The following is a 19,095-nucleotide window of genomic DNA, read 5'->3' as shown; positions in this document are numbered from 1 at the left end:
GCCTGCTGCACCTCACCGTAGCACCGCCCACGTCCGCTGTGCACTTACCACTTCAACACCGAAGTCACCGAAGACACAAGAAACGCCACGCCACTGCACCGTGTATTCACGTGTAAACACGCCTTCCTTTTGCATTGTCAAAGAAAACGAGAAAACTGCCGCTGCCGGGGGGGGGGGGCCAGTGAGCCGGTTACCTGTGGTCGGAGGTCTTGAGCTCGGCCCTGCCGTAGTACTTGAGCTCGCCGGGGTTCCAGCTGGCGTCGGACTCGTCCTCGCTGGCGGCCGCCGCTCCCACCACGTTCATCTCCTCCGCTGCGGGGGGGGGGGGTCACAGTCAGCTGCTGTTAGAGCGCGCCGCGGGGCGCCGCGCGGTGGCTGACGCTGGCGTCGGTGTGTGACAGTGTGTGTGAGGGTTAGGGTTGAGGGTGATTGTGAGGCAATATTGTAAAGCGCTTTGGGTGGCCACTGGTTACAAAGAAGCGCTATATAAATGCAGTCCATTTACCATTTACCAAGGTCAATGGAAATAAGGATCGATTCATTCAAATATGCTTTGCGTGGAGCGTTAAGACCGGTAACACTTTATTATAAGGGTATATTCAGTAATTGTTAATTCACAACAGTTAATGCCGTAATAAGTATTATCTAACCGCTAACAGTTAACTAATAGTCTAGTTATCATTAACCGATGGTGTTGATGTGGTTAACTAATGCTGCTCATGTCGAATAAAGAAATGGTGTTCATGTCGACTACCGTATTCACATCATTGACCAGCCCAGTCACACAATCCTTATGCTAATGTTATATAACAATGCTTAATCCTGTGTTTACTAATGTTCGTGAATGTACCCTTATTGTGAACTGGAGCTAACGTCCCAACGGCCCATGAAGGGAGGGAAGTCCTGACACAGTGGTTCCTCAAACGTTTGCAGTGAAACGTCACCGCAGGGCCGACCAAGGGAAGTCCCTTTGTCAGCGATTCTCTCACCTGTTTTGTCAAAGTTCCACTTCCTCCTGTTCCAGAGCACGCGGTCCGTCCAGGCGGGCGTGCGACACTTCTCGCTGGTGTCGTAATCCTCCGAGAACAGGTCGTACTTGTAGGTGGGGGCGAAGTCCAGGTCTCCCTCGATGAACCCGCGGAAGACCTGCACAAACACGGGACGCCGTGGTGATGGCGGCGGCGGAGGAGGACGGCAGCCAGGCCGACAGCGCGGATACTGTGAACGTGTGTTTGATGTGTGCCTCCGTCATAGGCTACAATACGTGAGCCGTCAGAGAAGTGGAAGATTCAAGATTCAAGAAGCTTTATTTATCCCGAGAAGAGAAGCGTTAATAGGCGTCTGTGCAGGGTTCCATTGTGTGTGTGCAGCGGGGACGATAAGCGTTTCATAATGAGTGTGGCTCCGCTGGTACTTGGAGAGCCTTGATCATCCGTCCCCAGGTGACGCGTCAACACAAAGTTTGACACAATGTTTGACTGAAATATCAGTGCTAATCTCTTTAGTTGGATCTTATCTTGTACTCTCTGAACGATTCAAAGTGCACTTACTTTACACATGTATATCCTCGCCTAGATGTTTCATGTTTCCATCTTATTCGGTGTGGTTGTCAGCCACAACGGCTGAATTTATAATTTGCACATTTTTGCGAACAAATCCCGCCTCCACAACAAAGTGAACACTCTGAACTTTGACCTCACCATGCCGGCGTTCTTCTGGTCCAGCAGCTGGTCGCCGGCGGTCAGCGCCTCCCAGTTCTGCTGCTTGATGAGCTCCTTCACCTCCTCGTTGGGCAGGTTGATGCGGTAGTTGAAGTCCCCGCACCAGAACACGTAGTCGTGGGAGTACAGCAGGCGACCCTGCGGAGCACCGGGGAGTTAAGACCTGGAATAATCGACTGGGAACGTCCGGAGTTCATGTAAACGATCAGACCGTCTTGCGGGGCCGGTTCTACACTGAATTGCGCCCTAGGCGAGCACCTCTCAGAGCGCGCCCCCCCCTCCTGGTACGGAATTGTGGGCTTGCGTAATTGTTGACAGGGGGGGGCGCCCTAGGATGTTCATTTAATAGACATGTTTCATTTAGCTTCTTCTTCTAATTCTATGATTAGTGGGAATTAAGGCCGCCACTAGTGGGCGCCCCCAACACATTTTGGCAATCGCCGGGCCTGCCGTCTTGATTGCCATTTCGATCCATGTTGGAACAAATTTGAATTTGAATTTATTTTGTGGCATCTACTCTGTGTAGGGCCGTAGCGCGCTCATGGTTTGTGCAGAGTGCAATCCACAGAAATGTTTAGCGAGTAAAAATACTTTTCCCACACTGTAGCTTTGACGAGACATTACGTTGGATCAACCATTAAACAGGTGAGTTAGACTAGGGTTACCATAGTGAGTTAGTTTAGGGTTACCATAGGAAATGAGAGTCTGCGCGTGATCTCATTGTAGTCGTCGTTCCTCTCCTTGACCTGTGATTGGCCAGCTGCAAAGTGGGAGCAGAGGAAGCAAATACTGGTGGTGTGGAACAGCAGGCGGATGGCAACGCCCCCTTTATTGCCAGTGGCACCTCCCATTCCAGTTTTGACTGTATCCACGGCGACATCCCTGAGTCACACATAAAGCAAAGAGAAAACCTATTGTTTTTTTCAACTACATTCAATTCCAGCTTTCACAATAACAATGCTGTGTCCAAGTATATAAAAGAAAGAGAAAAGTGAAAAGAAATCAACAAATGTTTTGTATGTGTAAAATCTTTTTTTTTTTTAAAGATGTTACCAATGGTGCCTGTTATAAAAAAGGACCCAAACACTGAAAGTATTTCTTCCCATGCCAGATATCAGCCGTGCCGCGGGCTTGTATGTGGTGTCGTGTCTACGGAGAGAGACCGGGCGTGGCCGGGTACCGTACCTGATGAACGGGGCGTGTTGCGGGCGGATGAACACAAACAGACACACGCCCACCAGCTGCTCCGAGGCCAGCAGGACGTACTTGTGGTCCCGGGAGATGTTCTTCTGCAGCTCGGCGGCCCACAGCTTCTGGTTGGTGGTGCTGAGGGGTAGAAGTGGTGAGGATGAAAGCAGGTGCTTCCAGGTATTTGCTCGAAAGAGAGTGTGTTTTTGTCTACGCTGATGAGCTGATGGTTCCTAGGCAACCTGAGCGGTGTATATTTGTTTGCATTTCAACCGTTAAACTGAGTAGAATTGTAACAATCATGCAAAACGTTGATCAAAACTAGACAACTATTCTCGCCATCCAAAAATAATGAAATGTCCAATGTCGCCATCCAAGTGTCGACAAAGAATGCTTTTGTTATTATTATCTCCCTCCACCCACCTGGCACTGACTATGTTGCCAGCGTTCAGCTCCACCATTTCCTCAAAGCCAATGGCAAAGATATCTATCGGGGTAGGCTTGCCATCTGTGAGGTCAAAAGAACAACATGCATATAAAATATTATTGACGTCAAAAGGGGTTTAGAAGTTACATTTATTCAATTCAAATTTCACAATCCACCAACCGTGTACCTTGAAACTCAGGAAGTCCCGCCTTCTTTGGCGCGTCCAGCAGCCAATCGTTGAGGGTCTGGTTGCGGAAGGCAATGCTGCGGAACTGCTTGCCCCCATTGACGTTCCAGGTACCGACGCACACGCGGATCTGCTTGGGCCGCGTGTACTTGCGGTAGTTCTGACACATGCCCAGCAGCACTCTGGGAGACGCTGCACCAAAGGAGAGACTCAGTGAGTGTGTGTGTGCATGCGTGCGTGCGTGTGCGCGTGCGCGTGTGTGTGTGTTCTGATGCATATGGAAATTGGAACATTGAAGTGGACGGAAACAGCCAATCATGATCCACGGCACACAAAACAAACTGAGTTGGAGAGGGTACGACTACGGATGGAGATGGGTGGGTGGGTGGAGGCGCCGTACAGTTGTTAATGGGAGCCTAGCTGTAAGGGGAGAATTACATGGCGTCTATTTATACCAAGCACTTGAACGACAGTCTGGCGTACTGGGAAATGTGAACACAGGGATAAAAACAATGCGACCCAGCGTGCTGACACTACATGTCTTGACAGATTGCCCCGGTGCTTATTTGAGATTTTTATCATCGTCATACATTTGATAATATGATAATGATATGATAATCTAAAGAGGAAAAGATTCTGATCGGTAGAGACGCTGACAAAGCAAATCATTAACCTCAATTGACCTAAAACACCCAAGAATTCATTTTATTTTGTATGTATGTCAGCACTCACTAGTGTACATTAACCGGACAGTCCTGTCCTCCAAACCAGGTTTACACAGGAGTTGTTTTTTTTTAATAAAAATGACGACACAATGGCAACGTAAGCTAAAATAAACACCACGGTGGGCACATACACCACTGGAGAGGGAGAGGGTACACAGACAGGGTGGTGGGACGAGATGGAGGACAGACTGACGTCCGTTAACCAGCCATTTACCTGATTGTAACACAGGCTCAGTGACTGATATCAGGAGCGATAGCAGCAGAGAGGGGAGAGAAGGGAGGGGTTAGCAGCGCTCCCCAGAGATAATACAAGTAGAGCAGGCAGCCAGTCAGCCAGTAAGTCAACAAAGGGCTAATCTAGCCAGCCCATGTGAGTGGGGCCGGTGGGAGATTAGACGTGTGGCCGGGTCGGTCACGCAGGGCACAGAGCGGAGGACTCAGGGCGTGCCCTTCAGCCACCGGCCAGGGCCAACCTGCCGGCTATATGGTGTCAGCTGGTCCTCAAATAATTAATAATTAATACGATATTGAATTAACAATATTGTAGACGATAGCGTTATTCTTTTAGCTATTGGTAAAAAAACGTTAAGAAAGAAATATTTGCAATAAAATAATGAAATAAAAAGAGATAATATATGTACATATATACACACACAAATGTTATTGGCAGTCGTCATTCATGCCAGCGAACCCACTTGCAGGGACCTCTGTGACGTCACGGCAACACAGACTTCCTGGTCTCAGGCATTACCGTAAAGGCTGGAGGTGGTGAGCAGCGCCCGGGCCTTGTCGGCCAGGTCGCTGTTCAGGGTGGAGCCCAGCCTCAGCACGTCGATGGCTTCCTGCTTGGAGCTGTCGAAGAAGTTGTTCTGGATGGTGCGCGTCACCGAGCGCGCGCCGTCCTTCAGCTTCCCCACCTGGCAGCGGACCACGAAGAGAGAGGTCACAGAGGTCAGTGCTCACGTCAAGAGGAACCCTTTCATGTTTAGTGGAGGAGGCCGTTACCCCAAAGGAACTCGCAGTGAGCTTTTTTTATTTCACTTTTGTTTTTAGACACGTGTCATTAATGGGCAGGCAGGGGTAAGGCAGGTAGGGGTTAAAGCCCAACGGCTCTGGGTTCAAACCCCAATCCCGTTGGAATTCGAACCCTGAACCTTTCAGCTGGAGTTGAAACGCCCTCACCAGTAGACCATCCTGCCCCCATGTTATTATGATGTTATAAATTTATGTTGCACAAAATAAAGTTTCACCCAGAAAAAGAAAGGAGGCGAGCTTCACACGAGTTCAATCATTTGAAATGAAAACAACTTCTGTGTTTAAGAGCGAGATCAAGTAAATTTGATGAATGTGATATTGAGGGGTGATGCATTGCATTCTGATGTACGATTCCTTTTATTTCATCAAAGTAGGCCAAATAGTTGATTTTCTATTATCAATATGTCAAATTTTCCTTTAACAAGAAAGGAGCTACTACTCTAAAATAACTGAATTATCGATTAAACACATTAAAACATTAAAATCTGTTCTGATATGATTGGGAGGACGTTGAATATAAATATCCTTAATTTTCCTTTACGCACGTGACCGTACCCAAGTAGCCATCCTGCAGCAGCACCATAGACCACCCAAGCCCGAGGTCACCGCTCTGCCCTTATAAGGGTTTCCCCATCCAGCGGTCTCGCCAGACTACGTGAAGCTCCACACGGGCTCAAAACTATTGCCGGAAACGAGGTCAAATGCCAACGCGGCCTAATTTCCTTGGGAAATATATAAAATGGTATATCGATTATCAACAGGTAAAAAAAATGATTTAGTTTTGGCTAGCATCTCCCAGCTTAGCATGTGATGTCTGATATCAACCGGCGATGGAGGCGGACGTTAGCGAGCGACGGTGACGCGATCGGGCGACGCCGGGGCTCGGGTGGTCTATTCCGGACGCGCACGGAGACCGAGCCCGTGGCCCCGGGTGCGCCGAGCGGGTAAACACGGCACCAGAGAGAAGGACCTTTTGTCACCACAACAAGACGGACTGGCGCTTGACTTACCACGCGGGGGCAGAGAGGTCCAGAAGAGAGCAGAGAGAAAAGGGCACACAAGAGTTTAGAAACACAGAGGGAGGACACACCGTTCTGCACTGCAAGAGGTAACACTTCACGCGCGTCTCACAGGGCATGACATGCAGCCGTTTGTTGTTGAATAAGCACTCGCCAGGCCCGTAGGATGTGGGCGTGACAGTTCAGACACTAACCGCTTCACTACTTTTTGCTTCCTAAATATAGAAGACATAACATCAGGTATGATTATAGTACTCAAGTAACGCTGTCAGGGGAATGAAAAGCAAATGTCAGCGGAATAAATCGAAATTGACTTAGATGGTAAGTCAAACGTAAACTCTGAATTAAAAGGCATTAAAACCGCTGTATATGCTTGGCACTTATAACGACAAGATCTAAATTGAAAGATCTTATATCTCAACCCCGACGAAAAAATGATTGATCTATAGTAGTGTTTTATAGTACTGAGCTGAAATCATCCAATAGGCCTTTTACGGTGCTACAGTCATTCAGCCAGACCACCATGCTTAAGAAGGCACACTGGAAGCCCTCGGTCTGTACCTTGGCCTTCCCGTCCAAGGCACCCGTGCCGGCGTAGATCTTGCTGACCGAGTCTCCGTTGACGGTCCACATGGTGCGGAAGACCTCCTGGAATCGGGCCACTAGCTGGGGCTTCTCAGTCAGGCCCATCTCTTCCAGCTGCTTGGGTAACATCTGCCGGCCCGACCACAGGGGGGTAAAAGAGTGTTTAAGTACGCACCGAAACCTTAGCTGTCAGCGGGACGTCCGCCCAGAATCAGGCCGCAGCGCCACCGATAAAGACAAAAGAAGATCTGACGTGGTCTAGTTGATATTTGATAAGTCTTTATGGGAGAATTTTCGTTTTAAGTCGCTTAAATACCGACGTTTAATTGGTTAGAATTAACAGAGTGTGATACGCTGGCGTTCCCTGTGTTTGTGTGTGTGGCTCTTTGCTGGGGTGTCATGCTGCAGAAGGCTGCAGTGGGGGTCTGACCTCCAGGGCAAAGTAGGCCTGGACGCTGTTGGTCCTGTCCAAACAATCCAGGCAGTTGGTCCGCAGGGTCCCACTCTGAGTCCTGGGGGCAGAGCGTGGAACATCAGGGACCAGCATTATGTTCACAGATATAGTATGCAAGTACGAATATATGAATGCATTTGTGAAGGAAGGAATGAATGAATGAATGAATGAATGAATGAATGAATACACTTTTCCCACACAAAATTGAAAAAATTGTGGATGAGCAAAGACACAGCATAACCCAAATAACCTTCCCAAAGTAGCCAGGAAACCCACATCTAGAAAGCTGTAGGGTCTGGCAACGTGTAATGGAAATGGCCCAACTCGAGGGGCAGCCCTAAGCATGCATTTGAAAATATCACTGCACGCAATTGGATAACACTACGACCAATCAGAAGAACACAAGGGGTGACGTATCCAGACCAGCGGGGCTAACCAATAGATAAGACTTTTGCCGTATACGATCGGTAACGCCTACATCAGATACGCCAATGTGATTGGTTAATGTTCTGGGTTTGGGCAATCGGGGAGTGAGTGCATTGCTCGTTCCCAGAGCGACTCGCTGAGCAAACTCAAAATGTGCTCTCGCAATGGGCTCACCTGGCGATGCCAGTCTCTCCAGAGTAGTAGAAGAAGCCGCAGTCGTCGACGAAGCGGCTGACCTGGGGCTTGAGCACGCTGTGCAGCTTCTCCGCCTTGCCGCCCTTCACCATCTGGTGGTAGTCGAAGTTCACCATCTTCACCGCACCGCCGTGCTCCGACGCCTTCAGGTGACTCTGAACGCCAGCAGGGACAGCAAGGAACGAGAGGTGTGAGAATGCAAAGAGCTACACGCATGCTCAGGCACACGCAATGCACACACGTGCATCGCCTTAACTGTGGTATATGAAATACACACTTGTTTATCATAATTGATTATTTAGTAATTTAGATGAGACTTTAATCCAAAGCTTGCATAGAACACATTCATATCTGATCTATTAAGACGGCGGGTTCCACTGACCTGGAACGCTTTGCTGAGCATGTGCTCTCCCTCCTTGCTGCCCAGCAGGTTAATGATCACCTGTTTGCCATACAGCCTCCGCAGAGCACTGAAGTGTCTGGAAAACACAAAGGGGCACGTCTGTGATGTACACATTCCACGCACACATTAGCATAGCATTAGCATACACCGGTGGGGGCACGCACGACCTCTGCGGTCCAGCCGGGCCACCATGGAGCGCCTCATAACCATCGGGGGATGAGACTTGGTGTGCATTTTAAATCACCAGCAAGATGGACATATACAGCCATAGTTATGGCTGTATAATACATTTAAATGGGGCAGCGGGTACAATTTGAGAGTTGTACACACACACACACACACACACACACACACACACACAGAACAAGACACAGAGAGAACAAGACACACACACACACACACACACACACACACACACACACACACACACACACACACACACACACACACACACACACACACACACACACACACACACACACACACACACACACACACACAGAGAGTGACTCATAGCACATTTCACACAGCAACACCATTTCTCACAGCTCTTGAATCTTACCATCAGCATCTTTAACATGAAACGACACGCTCATTTATCAAGCCTCTTTGCTGTTGTCATGGTGAACATTACTTGCAGTATCTTGTGAAACATATCCTCGAACGTTTCACAATAACCTGATACGTTCATAAACCCCTTGGCCCTGAATGCCTAGACTGAGCATGGTGATAACATTGGTACTGCGTACCGGTACTAATAATAATCTCCCAGCGGTTCATTAAAACATATTCACCAATCCCTAAATGACGCATCTGCGTCTATTGATTGGGTGTCACAGTGGGTGGAGCACGGGCACAATGTCCTGAAGAACCACTGCATCTTGATAACGGACTGAGCTGTCCGTGTGTTAAGGGCCTCCTGCATTAAGCAAACACTGGCCTCCTCAAAGGAAAACCAGAGAGAGTGACTCAGACCATGTCAAACACAAGGGCACGTCTAGCCCGGCACGAAATGAATCACCACCCAGAGGCCTACTATATAGCAGCGCCGCAATCTGATCTGTGCCATGTTGAGATGAGTCTTATCCTCCCTTTCAACACATTGGAGAGGAAATCCTTCCTTAAATGCTTGGTTCTCGGATTGAATATTATGCTGTTCAAAGCGGTGGCGTGAAGGCATGACGTTTGTGCTGCGTCAAATAAACACTGGGACAACGCAGGCCATACAGGCTGAGATCAGACCAGTAGCAGACACTAACTTTGGTTCAATTCATTTCCTGGCATTTCTCTAGCTGGTGGCTGCTGCAGGGAAGGCGAGTCAAAACAGCTCTGGACCGCCTGACGCGGCGCACATTGCTCAATGATTACCTTTTGGTATTAGCGGTATTAGCTCAGGAGGTAGAGCGGGTTGGCTGGTAGGCCTGCACGATAAATCGTTATAAAAATCGCAATCTCGATTCACCCCTGTGCACAATTTAAGTTTTAAATTATTTAGATTCTCTTTTTTTTTATGAGTCGACTGACACACGCTACTATCTTCTGTGAGTTTAAAAGCACTCCCAAGCGCTCTGTCCCTTCTAGGTTCAGCCAATGACAAAGCGCCTTTTAGTTGCGTGTTTCACTCGTAGAGCAGTGAGCGCGGTAGTTAGTGCGACTGCGACAGGAGATAAACAGTGAACACAAAAGGCATGTTGACGATGAGAACCCAGGTACGTGTGGCGAGAATGAGCCAACCTCTCAGACAGAAACGGAACACGTTCCAAAAAAAGGCTTGCATTCGGTGGTGGAAGTATTTTGGATTTAAACAAGACGACGAGGGTCAGTCTAATGTGATTTGCAAGGCATGCTTTGCTATCGTTGCCGCACCGCAAAGTAACACCACAAATCTTTACCAGCACCTCAAACGTCACCACAAAGTGCAATATGATGAAGCCGTACAAGGCAAGAAGTCGTCCAACAACGCAGACATCTATTACTGACACCTTGCACAATGCGACCCCATACCCACGTAACTCCAGTAGGAGTAAGGATAACAGACGCAATTGCTTACCATCTAGCAAAAGATATGGTTCCAATAAACACCGTAGAACGTGACGGATTTCGAAAGATGATCCATACATTGGACAAACGCTACTCAATACCCTCCCGCAACTATTTTTCATTCGTTGCACTGCCAGCTATGTATAAGAAAGTGCGGGCTGTAGTCGAGGCAGAAGTGCAGGAAGCTGATTATTTTGCAGCAACGACTGATTTATGTATTTATTTGTATATACATTTTGTGAGAAAAAAAAATCGTGGCAGAGAATCGTGATATCAATTCTAAACTAAAACATCGGGATTCATATTTTTCCCTGAATCGTGCAGGCCTATTGGCTGGTAACCGCAAGGTTGCTGGTTCGATCCCCGGCTCCTCCTAGCTGAGTGTCGAGGTGTCCCTGAGCGAGACGCCCTCACCCTAATTGCTCCTGACGAGCTAGCTGTCGCCCTGCGTGGCTGACTCCGCCCGTCAGTGTGTGAATGTGTGCATGAACGGGTGAATGTCAGTCAACACTGTAAAGCGTTTTGGATAAAAGCGCTACATGAATGAGGACCATTCACCATTTACCTTTCAAATGCTGGCGCGTTCGCCTCGAATCCCCTGGAGAGCTTGACGCGATGGGAGCCCACCTGCAAGGGAGGAGGCAAACACGGGCCGGGTGAGGGGACACACAGCACACACACTTCCCTCAGAAATGACATCACCTCTTGCAGCAGGCCGGGGGTTTGTGCGTTCTGTCGAGCCACACATTGCTGCAGAGGGCCAGACATTCTGGCGGATAAAGGCGGATTTGAAGAGCAGCTTTAGGAGATATAGCTTTGTTGTGGAAAAATCATACCAGAAGAGGACGGTAAAACAACCAATGAAAGCACGGGGAAGAGGAGGTGATTGGTCCTGAACAAGATCACAAAACGTGTGCATGGATAAGAATAAACCCGTCATTCCCATCATTCAAGAATCCCGGTACTCCTCCGTCTCTCACTCTATCCCGTCGGCCTTCCACCCTCATGCATCATCTCAATCATTTTCATTCCCACTTCTTGAGTGTTTTGGGTGGTGCCTACAGTCATTTCATTGCTGCCTTTATCGGGAGACTTCCCTCTTCTTCACGGTTTCCGAATCACATCGTCCAGTTTGTGGTGCCTGTGACTGGGCCGGTGACTACACAGTTGGCACAATGCTGCGGCCATTTTGTCACGACTTCCCCTTGTCAGCGCTGTTTTCCCCAACACAGTTGTGTCGAGCCCTTGCCTCGCACCCCCCCCGGCGCGGTCAGAACTGTGTTAAGAATAACAGCGTTAGCGACCCATGAATATTTAATAACTTGATTATCTCGGAGCCGATGGAGCTGCTCAGATTACTACAGTAGAAGACCTTCCTCTCCCCCGACTCTCATGGATAGCTTTACACGGGGGATGCATGGTTGACTAGGCGGAGAGTCTTTCTAAGTATTCTCTCGGCTAAGATGGAATTTGGCACTAATTGACAAGCAGAGTTAGCTAGCGCTAGGCGTTTCGTGCAACTCGACCCAAGCAGAACTTCTTAGTCCAGACTGCTTTCCAATTTAAATCCATCTTTTAAAAAATAAAAGCGCACCCACCCCTCAACCAAAGGGACAGCTAAACCAAGCGGGAGAGGAAGACGCGAAGCATCTACTTGTAAAACGGGGGCAGTAAAACACTGAAAAACAGCCCCAAAACACATGCACGGCCAAACCAAAACTATATATGGCTCAACTCTGGCAGTGTCAGTCTACCATGTCTTCCGCCTCTTGTCTATATTGCTGGAACATCAGCAGTGTTAAAAGGTTTGGTGAATGGCTTAGGGGATGGTTTTCAGTACAGGTTCTCACCTGATAAAATATGTCTGGGAGCTGGAGGAAATAAAGAAAAAAAGGCCCTTTACCAATAACTAACCTCCCTAACGCACAGCGTTTTCTAGACCTGTGCAATGTCAGGAAAGGCAAGGTTTGTTTGGGAGTAGGAAGATGACAGGTAGCTTCAAACTCCGGGCATTGCACAGAACTTTTCTACTGCATGAGAGAGCCATCACCAGCAGAGCAAAACAAATGAGCAAAACATAAATAGAGAAGCAATCGATAGGGGTTGTTGTACCAGGTGGGGGTTTTCATCCATTCCATTAGGTCGTCGATTCTCATTCAGTTGCAACAAAACGCCCTTAATTGACTTTTTCTGAACACACAGCATGAATAGATGTGGTTAAAACTCCACAGGCCTCCCGATGTACACATGGAAGCTCTTGCACTCCACCCCCCGCCCCACAAGCACACACACACACACACACACACACACACACACACACACACACACACACACACACACACACACACACACACACACACACACACACACACACACACACACACACACACACACACACACACGGTTAACAGACACAAATACCAAGCATTCTCCTGGAATTCTTACAGTCTTGGCTTGATATAACATTTTGATTAATTGATTAATAATTCATTTCTAATGATTTGAAACATTTCTGAACTGCATGATCTATAGGCAGAAATTGTATGGTATTTCCACCTCATAAACGCCTAAAATTACTAGATAACTAAATTATTACTTGATTGCTGGACTGATCAAACTGATTAATAAGATAACATTTTCACACTAATCACTACAGATTGACTCTTCATTTGAGACTAATAGAAGCAGGACTGCGACACCATACAAAACAATACTGTGTCTAGTTTTCTTAAGGAAAAACGCAGGCTTTAGCTCTGTTTTCCCTGCTAGTTCTGCCATGTTCACTTGTACGGGAACTTTCAGTTCCCTTACATCCTACAATTGTTCCAGACTTGTCCAAGACATTGGGCAGAAAAATATAAACAATCAGTGGGCTACACAATGTGAGTTTAAAGGAATAATTCATCCTAGCAATTTGACATTCTTTGTGCACATTTTTAAACAACATGTTGAACATGAAGATTATCACTATTGAAGATTTAGTCCAAAATGTGTCAGCCCTCATTCTCGGTCTACGAGATAGCTATGATTGTTCTCTAACTACAGCGTCTCTCTCTGTACCCCCTCAACGTCCGTTCATCTGCGTGACTTCACACGTGGCGGGTGTAATCCTGGGGACCAATGGAGGGGGAGCGCCGAGTGTCCAATTTTTGGGATGAGCTGTTCTCTGAAAAAGCTGCAAGCAGCATTAACGGAGGCCAAGCCATGGGCCCGTTCCCCAACAGGCCCGTTGTGAACGGGGACTAGTTGAACTGGAATCCCACAATGCAGTGTCCACAGATAGACCAGCGGTGCAGCTCTCTGCTCTCTACCGTGCCTCCTTCCCACCGAATATCAGTTCGGTTTTATAAACCGGCTCAAACTGATAAGATGATATTTCACCTGCATCAGCTGCTTTCAACCTAACTGCCAGAAGCAGAATAGATAGCAGCCATCGTTGATAACACCCACGGATAGCAGCTGTCACCTGTTATGTTAGTCGGACTGAGCAGTGCAATGGATTATGGGCAATGTAGGCAATGGCAGCTTGAGAAATCATGTCTCCGTCTACTTTCCCGCTTAATGTATTGCTTAATGTATTGCAAATGCAACACTCCTCACTTTTGTGTCGTTAATATCAAACCAACAATCATTTCCCACGATGTGAAAGAATCATTTACATCCATCGTCTCTCTGAAGATGCTTGGCTAAGGCTGCCTGTGTCTTCCCATGATGATGCCCAATTAAATCACATACTTCACTGTCAAGAAGTGTCAGACAACAACGAAAATCATGTATGATTCCAGAAGGCGACATCATAAACCTGGTTGGGTTATTCGAGATTTAGCTCTCTTTTCCCAATTACCTGTATTCCTGGCTGTTCCCAGAATAACGGAATGGACCCGCGGATCTGTATGAAGGATGAGACCTTGTCGTCCAGGAAGATCACCTGTTTACAGCAAACAGAAGGAGGGCATTATCTTAATTGCACGGTGATTGAGGGATTGGTTTAACTGCAGGGTGCTGAGCTTGCAATGCCAAATGCAAACAAAAATACACACTAACTCCATGAACAACAGTATGTCATTTAATCCTTAGGGCTGAGCGAACCTGAGAAAAGTGCTTTTGGGTGAAAACACAAGACTGAAGAGCTCCAGCCCTCAGACCTCCAGCAGGGCCTGGGTGGAGTCGTGAAATAACCATCAACAACAAGCTATTACAAACTAATGCCGAGCGCAGGAGGGCGTGCACACCCCGACACTACGGTATGTCATCCACTCCCATGGCAGCCATTTCACACCGAGAGCTTTGCCCCCCCCCCCCCTCTGCCACTGACCTGCTCCGTCTCCACGAAGTTGGCCACCTGTCCATCGTCGTTGGTTCCGCGGACGTTGAAGCGGGTGCCAGCGCGCTCCGAGCTGAGGCGGGAGATGATGCAGGCCTTGGCCTGTTTGTGGCCAGCGTAGATGGTCCGCACCTCCACGCCGCCACACATCAGCCGCAGCAGCCAGTCCTCGCAGTGGACGCCGTAGTGCTTCAGGTGCAGGTGAAGAGACTGGTTCCTATTGGTTGAAAATCGATCAAAGGGGGGGGGGGGGGGGGGGGCGTTACAGGAGCAACACGAATACACTGCATACCAACGTTGTTAATGTGATCATATCTATAATATGCACACACACACACACACGCACATGCACAAACACACCTGCGTGCACACACACACACACACACACACACACACACACACACACACACACACACACACACACACACACACACACACACACACACACACACACACACACACACACACACACACACACACAGGTCGTGGAAGTACAGTAAGTGACACAGGGAATAGGGAGAGAGGAGGAGAAGAGAAGCAGAGAGAAGAGGAAGAGGTAGCGTGCTGAAGTGAGTATGGCTTAAAGGATCCCCAACAGCTGCTACACAATCCAACTCTACCCCCAGCCCGGCCCCACCCCTCCTCAGCTCACTCTGGGCCCCGTTCCAACATGAATGACACCTGGGAAACTGTTTCTCCATCCTGGATGTGAGCATGTAAGCGTGTATGTGTTTGTGTAACACGTGCTACCGTGATGATATTGTTGTGATGTTTGAATAACATAAACTTGTGAACAATAGGAACGAAAAACTAAACATACATTGAACCCTGACTGCTTGGCAATGCAGCACTTAAAATGAGTATTGACACTGCTTGCTTAGACTAAAGGTAATAAACGTAACGCCCTGCACAGAACAGAGTCTATTGAACGTTGTGAGAGGCCCTCTGACGTACCAGAAGAAGCGGTTGTCCGTGGTGTCCTCCAGGATTCTGCGGTGAGCGTTGAGGCTGAGGTCCATGCTGACTCCGGTGGCAGACCAGGCAAAGTAGAAGTGTCCCGAGCTCAGCACCTTGCGCACGTCCGCGATGCGGTCCTCGTCCGCGGGGTCGTTCTTCAGCGAAATGAAGTCTGTCTGTGTGACCCTGAAGATCTCAGAGTCCTGCACTTTGCCCACAGAGCTGCATCCCGTGACCACCACCAGACTGTGGAGCATAGAGTCACCTGGAGGAGGAGGGGGGCACTCAAGTTCAACGTTTTGGTTGTCGCTGGATGGATCTTTGTTGGGCTCGCCCTGTAGTAGCTAAGGTTCAACCATCTGTTCTAAGGATATCTACTGCAGATAGGGGCAGAGGAATGAACACCGGGGGTTGTTATCAAACCCTGGAGATGAAGGAGGAGTGTGGTCTGGGAAGAATAAAAATATAAGAGATGAATTGCATTATCTCCATTCTATAGAAGGGAGAGGGCAAACAAATCTGCACAATCCCCTCAAATGAGGTTTAATCTGTTCAGTGATTTTTCTGTTGTTGTGATTACAGAGCTTTGGAGGTCATGTAAAGGGCAGAAGAAAGCAGCAGAAAGATGATGTTACACCTGCGTGTATAGACAATGCAGAAACTTACCCAGGTTTAGACGGAGAACCCCAAGAATCCCGTAGGCATCAACCATCTTGGTATAAGTGTTTTTGATAGCTTCCTTCTCTGCAGCCGCTATACATGAAATATAAGCAATGCTGTTGTAAGTGTGGGTTTTCCTTGCTATCGAGTGACATGCATAACCAAAGGGATATGTTGGGTATATTTTTGTAAAGTATGAAATCAAATTGCCATTCTTACACAGGACAGCGACAGCTCCAGACTCAAACATGAGGCACTCATCCTTGTTCCTTGTTTCCACTATGACACTATATGGGGGTGGGTCCAATTTATGGTAAATGCGGTACCCCTTGCTGAAGGCCATTGTTGATCCAAGATAAAATGACCTATGTTGGTTCTGATAACACAAATAAAACGAATTCATGACAGCACATTAGAGAACAGCAGGCAACCACATCATGTTTCAAAGACATCTTCTGAATGTTGCAGTTTGCTCCATTAACATGCATTGTAAACAGCATCAATTTCTGAACAGAAATCATGAAACAGCTTTTCCAAATATGACTGCTCACCAGTTGATGAGGAAGCAGCAGCATAGCTAAATTAAACGGCCTTTACATTAAACCGGACGATTCTGAGATAATGTCAATGTCATTATATTTACTATAGTTTATAAACGATAAGTAGTTACCATAATGCATAGCCTGCATTGCAGCTTATTAATGATAATAACCTAAAATTGTGTCAGTGTGTTCAAGCATTTCTGCAATGATGATCCGAATCCAACCCAAAAACGTTGAATCATCATCAGGTATACATACCACACATCTATAGATTTTCAAACATCAGATTTCTCTTCAAACGAATTGAGTTAATATGCAGGTAATACAGCAGGCCACAGAACAGAGATGCCAGCTACCTCTCCTCAATCCTCAGTCACGACCTGAATCACCAACAACAGTATGCAAAGCTAACGTCACCTACTAGCTCGTTCAACGCAAGAAATTGTGTTCAGTCGCCATCTAAATAAGACGGTAAGATAAAACAGCAAATGAACACAGCGTGAGGTCTTCCCTGCCTCGTAGTAAGATCAATCGCACGCCAGAATGATGTATTAGCTAGACATCGCTAGCCTTCTGTAATTATGTGGACGGTGATGCTAGCCAGTAGAAACTCGTCGACTCCGAATGGTTTACCTGCCATTCATCTTATACAACCATCAGCGTAGTTTCTTACAAATATACCATTATTTTATTTCCAACGCAATGTTGAAATTGCTTAATTCTATCAGTTGAAAGACGCTAGATTTCACCTTACCGTTTCCCCCTACCGGGTTTTCCACAGATTGCTGTTAGCTGTCACAACAAAATCCCTCCAGTCGTGTCGTCGATGGTACATTCCGACGGTACCACAGTCCACATTACCGTAATACTAGTAAAGCTCTGGAAATAAAGGTTCAGTCAAGATAAAACATCTACTTACCTTTATTATATATCTTTATATATATATATATATATATATATATATATATATACCGGGTTATATACCGGGTTTTGACACACACACACACACACACATATATGTGTGTCAAAAAAATAAAATAAAAAAAAAGAATATATATATATATATATATGTGTGTGTGTGTGTGTGTGTGTGTGTGTGTGTGTGTGTGTGTGTGTGTGTGTGTGTGTGTGTGTGTGTGTGTGTGTGTGTGTGTGTGTCAAAACCCGGTATACAAATACATACACATACACATATATATATATATATATATATATATATATATATATATATATATATATACCGGGTTTTGTGGAGTGGAGGCTTCTCCAGTGAGGAGAGGGAGGAAGATCCTCCTTAACATTGTTGAGAATAAAAAGTGTAGATTGCCCAGACTACTGTAATGAATTAATGCCCTTAAATATGACTACTTTAATGCCTTTGTACGTGTAATGTTTGTTTCCCTGGGTAAAGGGATATTAGCACCCCCTATCGCCTATTGGATATTACTTCGGGGAGGACGTTCCTCCCTCAGCCTCCATTGACACCCATTCAATTCTTGGGAACTACTGGCGGTGAATAACATGCTGGCCGGTGAATAACATGGGGGTCAATAGACCTCTGAAGAATAAGTCCCACCTCCAAGGCTCCGGTTCCCTCGGTCAAATGTCTATGGGAAATAACATTGGGTTTATGAATGATCGTACATATCAAACTCTGTAGGTGGCGGAGAAGTAAAAGCTGTGTCACGTTTTGAACTACAGACATTTTCCATCTAGTTTCGACTGGCTTTTTGGCTTGTTGGTGCCGTTAAAGAATTAAACGATTATTAATGCTACTTTAATGGCACCAAAAATCCAAAAACGTATGTTATGTACGATCATTCAAAAACCCCATGTTATTGCCCATAGACATTTGACCGAGGGAACCGGAGCCTTGGAGGTGGGACTTATTCTTCAGAGGTCTATGGGAGAGAGGAGGAAAGTCCTCCTCTGAGTGGGTGGGACTAGCTAAGGGATCTGAATCGCGTCAACGTCTATTCACGAATAGGCTGGAGCCCTGGCTGCGCTATGAACCAATAAGCAGGAGACCTGGCTGTGGAGCAGCCCGGAGGGAGGGTTTATCCCCTCAAGTCTCTAGGCTACGAGAACCAACAAACCCGCTCGTATGCCTCGTTTCCACCGAGCGGTGCTCTACTGTTCGTTGCGGTACAGTGCGGCTCTGTTCACTTATATTGGCGTTTGCACCGAGCGGTGCGGTGCGGTTTGGT

General features: G+C 47.2%; 1 protein-coding gene across 1 annotated transcript in view; it reads right to left on the bottom strand.

The window, feature by feature from the left end:
- The window catches only part of synj1 (synaptojanin 1), a 32,224-nt gene extending 14,537 nt beyond the window's left edge, over positions 1 to 17,687 (bottom strand). The window contains 19 exon segments of the mRNA XM_084474635.1: positions 195 to 312; positions 990 to 1,146; positions 1,701 to 1,859; positions 2,411 to 2,603; positions 2,907 to 3,047; positions 3,333 to 3,417; positions 3,524 to 3,715; positions 5,000 to 5,165; positions 6,864 to 7,016; positions 7,318 to 7,399; positions 7,942 to 8,117; positions 8,345 to 8,441; positions 10,971 to 11,032; positions 14,250 to 14,333; positions 14,721 to 14,946; positions 15,684 to 15,951; positions 16,353 to 16,439; positions 16,566 to 16,722; positions 17,643 to 17,687. Of these exon segments, the coding sequence (XP_084330761.1) occupies positions 195 to 312; positions 990 to 1,146; positions 1,701 to 1,859; positions 2,411 to 2,603; positions 2,907 to 3,047; positions 3,333 to 3,417; positions 3,524 to 3,715; positions 5,000 to 5,165; positions 6,864 to 7,016; positions 7,318 to 7,399; positions 7,942 to 8,117; positions 8,345 to 8,441; positions 10,971 to 11,032; positions 14,250 to 14,333; positions 14,721 to 14,946; positions 15,684 to 15,951; positions 16,353 to 16,439; positions 16,566 to 16,689 (2,570 nt within the window). The 5' untranslated portion in view covers positions 16,690 to 16,722; positions 17,643 to 17,687.
- Positions 17,688 to 19,095: the final 1,408 nt, after the last annotated feature.

This window comes from Micromesistius poutassou (assembly GCF_964030765.1).
Source record: "Micromesistius poutassou genome assembly, chromosome: 10".
Classification (NCBI taxonomy): domain Eukaryota; kingdom Metazoa; phylum Chordata; class Actinopteri; order Gadiformes; family Gadidae; genus Micromesistius; species Micromesistius poutassou.
Note: the sequence above shows the minus strand (reverse complement) of the source record. Positions and strands in the feature narration are given on the sequence as shown.